Raw genomic sequence first — 11476 nt, 5'->3', positions numbered from 1 at the left:
AAAGAACTGAAGAAAAAATTCAAGCTCCAAGTTGCAATATTGAAGATTCTATGGGCAAAATATTGAATGATGCAGGAAACATCAAAAGAAGATAGAAGGAATACAAAGTCACTGTACCAAAAAGAATTGGCCAATGTTCAGCCATTTCAGGAGGTGGAATATGATCAAGAACCAATGGTACTGAAGGAAGAAGTTGAAGCTGCGCTGAAGGAAGTGGCAAAGAGCAAGGCTCCAGGAATTGATGGAATGTCCACTGAGATCTTTCAACAAAAGGATGACACGCTGGAGGCACTCACTTGTCTCTGCCAAGAAATTTGGAAGGCAGCTACCTGGACAATTGACTGGAAAAAAAATCCATATCTGTATCCATTCCAAAGAAAGGTGATCCCACAAAATGTTGAAGTTATTGAACAATATCATTAATATCACACTCAAGTAAAATATTGCTGAAGATAACTCAAAAATGGTTGCAGCAATATATTGACAGAGAACTTCCAGAAATGCAAGCTGGATTCAGAAGGGGATATGGAATGAGGGATATCATTGCTGATGTCAGATGGATCTTAGGTGAAAGCAAAGAATACGAGAAAGCTGTTTACTTGTGTTTTATTGACTATATAGAAGCATTCAATTGTGTGGATCATAACAAATTATGGATAACATTGAGAAGAATGGGAATGCCAGAAGACTTGATTGTGCTCATCAGGAACCTGTACATAGACCAGGAGGCTGTCATTCAAACAGAATAAGGGGATAGTGCTTGGTTTAAAATCAGGAAGGGGGTGCATCACAGTTATATTCTTTTACCATACTTATACAATCTGTATGCTAAACAAATAATCTGAGAACCCAGACTACATGAAGAAGACCATGGCATCAGGATTGAAGGAAGATTCATTAACAACCTGCAATATGCAGATGATACAACTTTGCTTGCTGAAAGTGAGGATGACTTGAAGCACTTACTGATAAAGATTAAAGACTTCAGTCTGCAGTATGGATTATATCTCAACATAAAGAAAATGAAAATCCTCATAACTGAACCAATAAGCAGCATTACAATGAATGGAGAAAAGACTGTAGTTGTTAAAGATTTCCAATTACGTGGTTCCACAATCAACACCAATGGATGCAGCAGTCAAGACATAAGACAACATATTGCACTGGGCAAATCTGCTGCAAAAGACCTCTTTAAAGTGCTGGAGAGCAAAGATGTCTCCTTGAAGACTAAGGTGTGCCTAACCCAAGCCACAATATTTTCAATTGCCTCATATGCATGTGGAAGCTCGACAATGAACAAGGAAGACCAAAGAAGAGTTGAATGTTTTTGAGTTGTGGTGCGGGTGAAGAATACTGAAAGTACTATGGACTGCCAAAAGAACGAACAAATCTGTCCTGGGAGAAGTGCAGCCCGAATGCTCCTTGGATGTGAGAATGGCCAGACTTTGACCTACTTTGGTCATGTTGCCAAAAGAGACCATTTCCTGGAGAAGGCTATCATACTTGGTAAAGTGGAGGGTCAATGAAGAAGGAGAAGGCCTTCAACGAGAGATGGATTGACACAGTGGCTGCAACGATGGGCTCAGGTATAGCAAGGATTGTGAAGCTGGCATAGGACGAGGCAGTGTTTCTTTCTTTTGTACATAGGGTCCCTATGAGTTGGAGCCAACTCTATGGCACCTAACAACAGCAGCAGTTACACTTCAGGCCTGGAATTGAACTTACTCTTATGGCTTTCAGCCAAACAATAGACAGGCATATCGGGTGAATATTTACATCAGGTAGATACACTCTCTTTAGATCCATCATGGGAAAATAGAATAGCAGTATTTGCACAGGGAGATAGCTCAGGGGGCAGAAATGCATAGGAAATAAGGACACAGGGAAGGGGTAATTACAGGGAGAAGTGGGAAGAGAGCTTGTACATTGTGCAGATTGCAGTCAATGTCATGAAATAAAATATGCATGACCTACTGTATGGAAAATGAATTTGCTCTGTAAACATTCATCCAAATCACAATAAAAAGCTAAAAACAAAACAAAAACCAAACTCACTGCCGTCGAGTCGATTCTGACTCATAGCAACCCCCTTTGGGTTATTCTGGTGGTACAGTGGTTACAGCATCTGGCTGCCAACCAAAAGGTCATTGGGTCGAACCTACCAGCTATTCCATGGGAGAAAGATGACACAGTCTGCTTCCATAAAGATTTACAGCCTTCAAAACCCTATGGGGGTCACTATGAGTCAGAATCAACTCAATGGCAGTGAGTTTTTATTTGGTTAGGGAGTTATGAGAGGCTTATAACCTTCCTCTTAATACTATCAATTTTAATTCTATTCTTAATCTCTGGGGACATGCTTGAGTAAGGTAGTCTTTTCAGACTAAGCTGAATAAATATTTTTAAGAGAGAACCTGCACAAATAATTCTTCATCTAAGCCAGAATTCTGACTCTTGTTCCCTGTGTCACAGCAGTCAAACTGATGAAAAGGCTGAATTGTTTCTTCAGATTAGTGGAAATAAAGATTTCAATTTAAATCAGGATGGAGTTTTAATTTAGGCCTGAAATCACCCTACCTCAGTTATGCTACTACCTCAGTTTTAAGATTCAAAGTCCACATACACAGTATTTATCAAAATTGATTAGAGAGCTCCTTTTTAGTGAAAAATCAGCTGGAGAATCAAAGGGGTTAGGACAAAGAATGAAGATCTAATTTTAAGCAGTGCAGTGGTCTACAATATCCTTTCTTGATTTGGAAGGACATCATTCTCTCCAGGCAGCGTACATGGGCTTTATGCTCTATTGTCATTGTTTCATATGTGGAACAAATGGCATAAGGATAAAGCAAAGTTAATCTCTAGGCAACTGTCATGAGCTTAAGACTCTCTACCCACCTGAGGTTGGTAGCCAATCACACTGATGCATCTTGGATCCACAAATGTGATGATCCCATCAGAATTATGTCGGGATAAGAACTCTGTGGGCACTGACATCCCATTCATGTCCATGCACACAGGAGAGCTGGTCACCTGGAATGGAGAAAATTCACAGCTTGAGTGGTGTTGACAGAGACAGAGAAGGAGCTGGTAGCAGAGGCAGAGAATGGGAATAATCTGTATGGATTTAGTGGAAATCCTTTCATGTCATTAGTACGATGAGTCTAGGGTTCAAATAGCTCTGATCATAGTGTGCCTCTTCCTTTACATTTCTGAGATTCAGTTTCCTAATTAGTCAACGAGAATAATGAAACATGGTGGCTTAGTGCCTAAGGCATTTGACTGCTAACCAGAGGGCTGGTGGTTCAAACCCACCATCCTCTCCTCGGAAAGAAGATTGGGTGATCTACTTCCATAGTGATACCTTCTTGGAAACCCAAGGAGGGGTCGCTATGAGTTGGATCCAACTCGATGGTAGTGAATTTGGTTTTTTTTGGTTTAATCTCATATGGTGGTTGTAAGGTTCAAAAGAGACAGTGCTGGTTAAACCCTGGTACAATATCTGGCATATAGCTGATGCTCAATAAATAGTAATATCCTCCCCTTCCCTTGTCTTCTCTTTAGTAAGGATAGCAAGTAAGTCTAAGGAACTGTTCAAAATATTTAGAAAGTATACATTGGTAGACCAAATTTATTCAAGTTCCCATCAGAGAGGAATATCCAATGTTTGTTATGCATGAATAAAACTGTTTATTCATTTGTCTGAAAATGACAAAACCCAGAAACCAGAGGCATGAGAGATTAGTGTCCTCAGAATTATGTCTACAATGTTTCCACTCATTAATATGGACAAGGCTCTCAATGCCAAAAGGAAAATGAACAGGACAGTTGACTGAGTGACTACTATGTGTGGCATTCACTGTGCCATGAACTTACTTTACATTACTGCTCCTCAACATATTCAATTTTAACAAGATATATTCCCTATTCTCAAGAAGCTTGCAGTTTATAGGGGGCTGGTCATGCACTCAACTATTCATAACAAGATAGACAGTGAAAATATGGTAACTGAAGTGTGAACTCAGTGCTAAAGTATAGGGACAAGAGAGTGATTAATTGTGACTAAGGGAATAGGGGAGTCATTTTAGCTGGGTCTTGAAGGATGTGTAGACAGGAAGTTAAGAGGATAAAAAGAAATTTTCAAAGGAGAAAAAAGAAATGTCAGGCAGATAAAATAGCCTGTGGACATCCACAGAGGTGGAGAAGTTCATGGCAGGTTTATGGAAAAAGGTGGCGGTTCAAACCCACCAGCCACTCCTCAGAAGGAAGACTGGGCAATCTACTTCCGTGGAGATACTGCCTTGGAAAGCCAAGGACAGGTCCCTATGAGTCGGAATAGACTCCGCAGTGTTTGTTTTTTGGTTTAGTGATTTGGGAATAAGGTGTGGGGAGGGAGGGAGAAAGGAAAGAGATAAGGTTAGATGACCTCATGATAAGTTTGGACTTTATCCTATATACAATGCAGAAGTATTCGAAAGGACTAAATAGAGGCATGATGAAAACAGAACTCAACTTTGCAATAAATAGAACAAGTGTGGAGGACAGACTGATACACCCTTCAATAGAGCAGGAACCCTGATGCTTATAATTCATGGTCTTCTTCTTTTCCAGATTCATCCTCCTCCTTGTCCCAACACATGAGACATGAATGAAGCCCAACAAATACTGAGCACACAGAGATCAGAACGGGGATTCAAATATACAATTCATAAGCCCTTCCTTGAAATTAAAAAGGTCATGAGTTTGTTCTTACCTGGAGTCTCCCAATGGCCACAAGGCAATATTTACTGCCTTGTCCCACATCAGCATCTTCCTCAGGTATAGTCATTCCTAAAATGAAGAATGCCACTGTCATCACCAACATGCCCAACGTGATGGAAAGGAGGTAAAAGTGCCTATAACTTTGTTCATGTGATTGAAATTAGTTAGAAAGCTAGCCAATTTCCTGCTCCTCTTCTGCATGTAGTCATTTGATAATTTCACAGTACATTATCATCTGCATCAATGGATGATGAAGAGAAAATTAAGAAAAATGAAATGCAAATTACTCATCTTTACATTACACAATTTGGGCCAAACATTTAGTTATGAAGGAAATTTTGGCAAGAAGACTATATGGGCATTTGAGGTCATAGCATAGTGATTAAAGCATTTGGCTTCTAACCAAAAGGTTAGCAGTTTGAACCCACCAGCACTCTGCAGGAGAAAGATGAGGCAGTCTGCTTCCATAAAAATTTACAGCCTTGGTAACCCTATGGGGGCAGTTCTACTCTGTCCTATAGGGTTGCTATGAGTCATTAGTGACTTGATGGCACTGGGTTTGGTTTTTCGGTTTACACATTTCAAGTACATGTTGTCAACTAATAAGACAAAGACCATCAGAGGATAAAGAAAAAAAAAAAATAAAAACCAAAACCAAACAAAACCACTAGACTTGCAGTTATTAATTTGTCAGGTGAGGGAACACAAGCAATGTTTCTCCCTGTGTAGCACTATGCTACCAGAACTGCTCTATAGGGTGTTTTTTTCCTTGGCTGTAATCTCTCTATGAAGGGAGCTCTGGTAGCGTAGTGTCTAAGGCATTTGACTGCTAACCAGAAGGCTGGTGGTTCAAACCCACGAGCCACTCCTCAGAAGGAAGATGGGGCAATCTACTTCCGTAGTGATACTGCCTCGGAAACCCAAGGAGGGGTCGCTATGAGTTGGGTCCGACATGAGTCGGGTCCGACTCAATGGCAAATAACAACAACAATCTCTATGAAAGTTCACTGCCAGGTCTTTCTCCCACCAAGCCACTGGGTGGGTTCAAACCACCAACCTTTCAGTTAGCAGCCTTGAATTTAGCTATTTGTGCCACTAGGGCTCCTTTCTTGGATGTAATCTTTATGGAAGCAGACTGCCAGGCCTTTCTTCCACAGCACTGCTTGGTAGGTTCAAAATGCCAACCTTGAGGTTAGTAGACAAGACCATACTGTCTGCCCACCCACTTTTACAAAGTGACAAAGTCCACACAAGTAAAGTGGCTGGGGAAACTGCGGGCAGAATACTGGGGAAGACTTTATGGAGAAAGATTCACCAAATTGAGTTTTGTATGTTGGGTGGGAGCAGTAGAGACTGAAGAAAGAGAGTTCCTGGCTAAGGAATGACACGGGGGGGGGGGGGGGGAGGTAGTACAGTGTGGTGGAATGACAGGTCTGTCCCAGATACATATAACATCACCCTCTGGGCAGCCTGGAGGCTCTAAGGGATTGCCTGTAAGATAAAAGGCCTTCAAAAGCACTTCCTTCATCTGGAAATTATCTGCTTATCAATCTCAGATATCCAGAACTCAGTTTCTCTGCAGCCCAAAGAGATATCCAAAGGCCATTCACTAAAGCCCAGGCACCTTAATCTCAGAAAAAGCTACTGGTTCCCAACTCACAGGCTAGTTTATTTGTTTTCATCCATGTTAACCAACAAATTGTGTTGCTTGGTTTTCTAGACCATGAAGGACAAGAAAGAGCAATTTATGACTGGATAAGGACAATATAAAAGCTAGGCACATAGAACAAGAAGATCTGGACACCAGCAGAGGAGAGGAGAGAGAATTCCTATACAGCATGAAAAAAAACAAACCAAACTCACTGCCGTAGAGTCAGATCCGTCTCATAGTGACCCCTCCTTGGGTTTCCAAGGTGGTATTACTATGGAAGTACATTGATTGCCCAACCTTCCTTCTGAGGAAAGGCTGGTGGGTTTAAAGCACCAGCTTTCTGATTAGCAGTCAAATGCCTTAGGTAGTACGTCACCAGAGCTCCTATACAACATGAAAGGAATTGAAAAAGAAACAACAAACATAACAATACCAGCCTTTCAGCAAGGCTGAGAAGCTCCACAGACATCCAGAAGCCCTGAAGGCACCTTTGAATTGGTATATGCCCAGCCCTGGACTTTGTCTTGAGAATATTGAGTCCATAGGGAAAGATTAAATCATGTTTCGCATTCTTTATTTAAACAGACAAAATCAACAAAACTAAAAAACAAACTATGTTGTTGTTGTTGTTGTTATTTGCCATCGAGTCAGCCCCAACTCATAGCGACCCCTCCTTGGGTTTCCGAGGCAGTATCACTACGGAAGTAGGAATGCCCAACCTTCCTTCCGAGGAGTGGCTGGTGGGTTTGAACCGCCAGCCTTCTGGTTAGCAGTCAAGTGCCTTAGCCACTATGCTACCAGAGCTCCTATAGGTAGGCTAAAAGGAATTATTTGCAACAGAAATAATAAACACCAAAACAAAACAAAAAAACCCAAACTCACAGCCGAGGAGTCGATCCCCACTCAAGGGGTTAATAAAACTACTTCATAGGGTTTCCTAGGCTGTAATCTTTATAGAGCAGATCCTTAGGTCTTTTCCTCCTGGAGCTGCTGGTGGGTTAGAACCACTGACCTTTTTGTTAGCAGCTGAGTGTTTAACCACCATGCCATCAGAGTTCCTTTCATAATGTTATAGAGATGTCCTTTAAGTAAATAAGAAACGCACAAATCTCTCAGTAGGAAATTGAGCACACACCATGAACAAGCAATTCACAGGACAAATACAAATAGTCAACTACCCAGGAAAGATGTTCAACTTCACTAATGAAGAAAATCCAATTTAAAATATAACTTTTTTTTTTTTTCCCCAAACTATCAAGATGGCAAAACTTACAAAAGAATGAAAACATGAGTTGGTAGAACTGTAGGAAAATGGGCCTGCTCCTATCCTGTTTTGCAGAGTGATTTGGTAATGTCTATGAAAACGATGAGACATTTGAATTATGGTATTGGTGAAGAATACTGACTATACCATGGACTGCCAGAAGAAGGAACAAATCTGTCCTGGAAGAAGCATAGCCAACATGCTGCTTAGAAGTGAGGATGGTGAGACTTCACCTCACATACTTTGCTCATGCTACTAGGAGGGACCAGTCTCTGGAGAAAGATATCATGCTTGGTAAAGTAGCACCCCAAAAAACCAAACTCACTGCCACTGAGTTGCATCTGACTCATAGCGACCCCTCCTTGGGTTTCCGAGGTGGTATCTCTATGGAAGTAGACTGCCCAATCTTCCTTCTGAGGAGTGGCTGGTGGGTTTGAACTGCCAGCCTTCTGGTTAGCAGTCAAGTGCCTAGGTACTACACCACCAGAGCTCCTATGTAAAGTAGAGGGGCAGCAAAAAAGGAGAAGACCCTTAATGAGATGGATTGACACAGTGGTTGCAACAACAGGTTCAAATGCAACTACTGGGAGAAAAGCAAAGGATTGGGCAGTGTTTTGTTCTTTTGTACACGGGGTTGCTATGAGTTGGACTGACTTGACAGCACATAACAATAACCAATGAGAAGAACTTACATCAGATAGCCAATCAGAATATACTTTACTATTAACTCCCAAGTCTAGCTTCTATTAGTCTTCATGAAACAGCCACTCTTTGGATTCATAGTGTCCACTTATGTTGGAAGTCTATGTTTCCCTATTTGAATGTTTCTGTGCTTCCAATAAATCCTTTTGCTTTATTTTAACAGAGTTGGAGAGTCTTTTCTCCAGGACAGAATCTACCCAAAGGTGCCTTGGAAGAAAAGTTTGATGATCTACTTTAGAAAAATCAGCCATTGAAAACCCTATGGAGCACAGTTCTACTCTGATACACTAGAATCAGCATGAGTTGGAGTCAACTTAATGGCAACTCATAAAAAGGTAAATGTATCATCCCTATACCACTTCTGGAACTCTATCCTTCATAAATACCAGCACCAGTAGACAAAGATTCATGTGCAAGGTTGCCCGGTGCAGTATCCTTTGCAAGAGCCCAAACTGAAAATAACATTAAGGTCTACCCATCTGGGGAATGACTGATTAAATATTGGAAGTTATTGGAAAAAATGAAGTAAATCTATATGGACTAATATACAAGTGCATCTATGATATCCATGACAAGTGAAAAACAAAAGGCACTGGAGTGTGGCCAAGGAGCTCTGGAGGTGCAGTGCCTAAGGCATTTGACTGCTAGCCAGAATACTGGTAGTTCAAATCCAGCAGCTACTCTGCAGAAGGAAGACGGAGCAATGTACTTCTGTCAAGATTCACAGCCTTAGAAACCCAATGGGGGTTGCTATGAGTTGGAATCAGCTTGATGGCAGTGAGTTTGGGGTTTCTGGTTTTTATTAGAGTGTGGTCAATCAGTTCTTAGGACCTAGCACTGGGGTAGGAAGAGACATGGATAGCATTTGTAGAACAGAAAAAGTGTGTTTATGGGTGAATTTTAACTTCATTTTAAAGGTTTTCTTTTATCTTCCAATTCCCTTTAATGAACACGGGCTGCTTTTATAATCAGGAAGGGAAAAAAAAGTTGAAAAACAAAAACAAAAAGAAGGCTGAAACATGATGTTGTTGTGCTTACACACCTGGGAAATTTTCTCATGTTGCACCTCATTCTCGAACAGTGTCAACAACATGGACTTAACTTCAGCCTTTAGGATTCTGCTTTAGGGTGACCATTACCAAACTGAGGGCAAGTGTGCTTGGTGATGGTAGACGTTTCATTCTGAATCATTTGGTAAGGCTGCGACATTTCTTTGCAAATTTACTGTCCCTAAATCATGAGAATTAACATGCATCTTCCTTTGCCTGAAAGGAAAATAACAAATGATTGTTTTCTGTATTAACTGGGACTTAGAGCTTCTTCCCAGTAAATTGGAATCTGTAAACCAAGTGTTAGCTAAAAGCTAAAAGGCTATAACAATGAAGACATGCTGAGGTGTAGTGGTGTCATCAGGAGAAAGGAATGAGGAGGCAAGGACATCATTGGTAGAGAGAGGTGGGGGCCCTGAGGTCTCCTGGGCTCAGCCTACTATGAATCATCACCAAAAAAGGCCAAGTAAGCTTTCAATGGGAAGGCAGTGGGCTCTTTCCCAAGAGAAGTGAAAGAATGCTAAACCTTTAATTGTCCCCATGGCTCAGTTGTGGTACTTCATGGATCATTTTCAACAGTGTAGTAGTGAAAAGCTCATAGATACAATGAAATGCTTCATTGGCTGGCTTCTCCCCTATTACACACTTCTAGAAGCTAAAAATCCCCATCCCCTCCAGTGCAGGATGGGTACTTGAATGGAGGGCTGTGTTACCAGTCCAGCAGTCACTCAACCTTGTGGGGCTACACTGTGACTCCAACTTTCAATAATAATAATTCTGCCTTGGGGAACTAAAGGAGCTCTGGTGGCATAGTGCCTAAGGCATTTGACTGCTAACCAGAAAGTTGGCGGTTCAAACCCACTAGCCACTCTGCAGAAGGAAGACCAGACAATCTACTTCTGTAAATATTTACTGCCTTGGAAACCCAAAAGGGGGTCAACTATGAGTCAGATGAAATCGACTCAGTGGTGATGAGGTTGGTTTTTTGGTTTTAGGGAACTTGGAGGGCTGGCTGGAACCAATAGTTCCTCCATGACTTAAATCCTGCCCACTCAGCACTCACCATAGCATGCCTTCCAATAGCCCCTGCCTCCCTCTGCTGCTAGCACCCATCACCACCATCAGTATCTGTTCCATTCTCTTCGCTCTCTGAAGATCAGCCTCTACATGCCCTTATCCACCTTGCCCAAACTAAGTAGTTCCCAAACAAGCTCTTTCTACTCAGCCCTTCCCTTAGAAATTGTATCCTTTGCAACCAAAGCCCCACATCCTGGCTGTCTACCTCTTGCAAGCTCTATGATCTAGCTTGCTTCCATGGCTCCTCCCTGATTGTGGCCACCATCCTCAACAGAGGCTGCTCCTTCTCCTAAGGCTCTTGGTCATAGACCCCAACCCCTAGTGCTGTGGTTGTTGTTGTTGTTAGGTGCCGTCGAGTCATTTCCAACTCATAGTGACCCCATGCACAGCAGAACAAAACACCGTCCGATCCTGCGCCAGCTCCACGATCCTTGCTATACTTGAGCCCCTTGTCACAGCCACCGTGTCAATCCATCTTGTCGAAGGCCTTCCCCTCTTTCGTCGACCCTCAACCTTACCAAGCATGACATCCTTTTCCAGGGAATGGTCCCCTCTGACAAAATGACCAAAGTAGGTAAGATGAAGTCTGGCCATCCTCGCTTCCAAGGAGCGTCTTGGCTGCACTTCCTCCAGGGCAGATCTGTTAGCTCTTTTGGCAGTCCATGGTACCTTCAGCATTCTTCACCAGCACCACAACTCAAAAGCATCAACTCTTCTTCGGTCTTCCTTATTCATTGTCCAGCTCTCACATGCATACAAGGCAATTGGAAATATCATGGCCTGTGTCAGGCACACCTTAGTCCTCAAGGAGACATCCTTGCTCCTCAGCACTGAAACAGTTCCTTCGCAGCCGACCTGCCCAGTGCTACATTGTCTAATGTCCTGACTGCTGCTTCCATTGGCCTTAATTGTAGAACCAAGCAACGTGAATTCTTTGACAACCTCAATCTTTTCTCCATTTATTGTGATGCTGCT

General features: G+C 42.1%; 1 protein-coding gene across 1 annotated transcript in view; it reads right to left on the bottom strand.

Annotated features, from left to right (window-relative positions):
• ARNT2 (aryl hydrocarbon receptor nuclear translocator 2) overlaps positions 1–11476 on the bottom strand; it is a 179223-nt gene that overhangs the window by 53682 nt on the left and 114065 nt on the right. The window contains exons 8-9 of the mRNA XM_007945085.2: positions 4751–4827; positions 2896–3030 (exon numbers count right to left, since the gene is read on the bottom strand). Coding sequence (XP_007943276.1) covers positions 2896–3030; positions 4751–4827 — 212 coding nt within the window. The remainder of the gene's footprint in view (positions 1–2895; positions 3031–4750; positions 4828–11476) is intronic.

This window comes from Orycteropus afer, unplaced genomic scaffold (genome assembly GCF_000298275.1).
Source record: "Orycteropus afer afer isolate SDZICR_OR568_19922 unplaced genomic scaffold, OryAfe1.0 scaffold00132, whole genome shotgun sequence".
Lineage (NCBI taxonomy): Eukaryota > Metazoa > Chordata > Mammalia > Tubulidentata > Orycteropodidae > Orycteropus > Orycteropus afer.
This window is presented reverse-complemented; position numbering and strand designations above follow the sequence as displayed.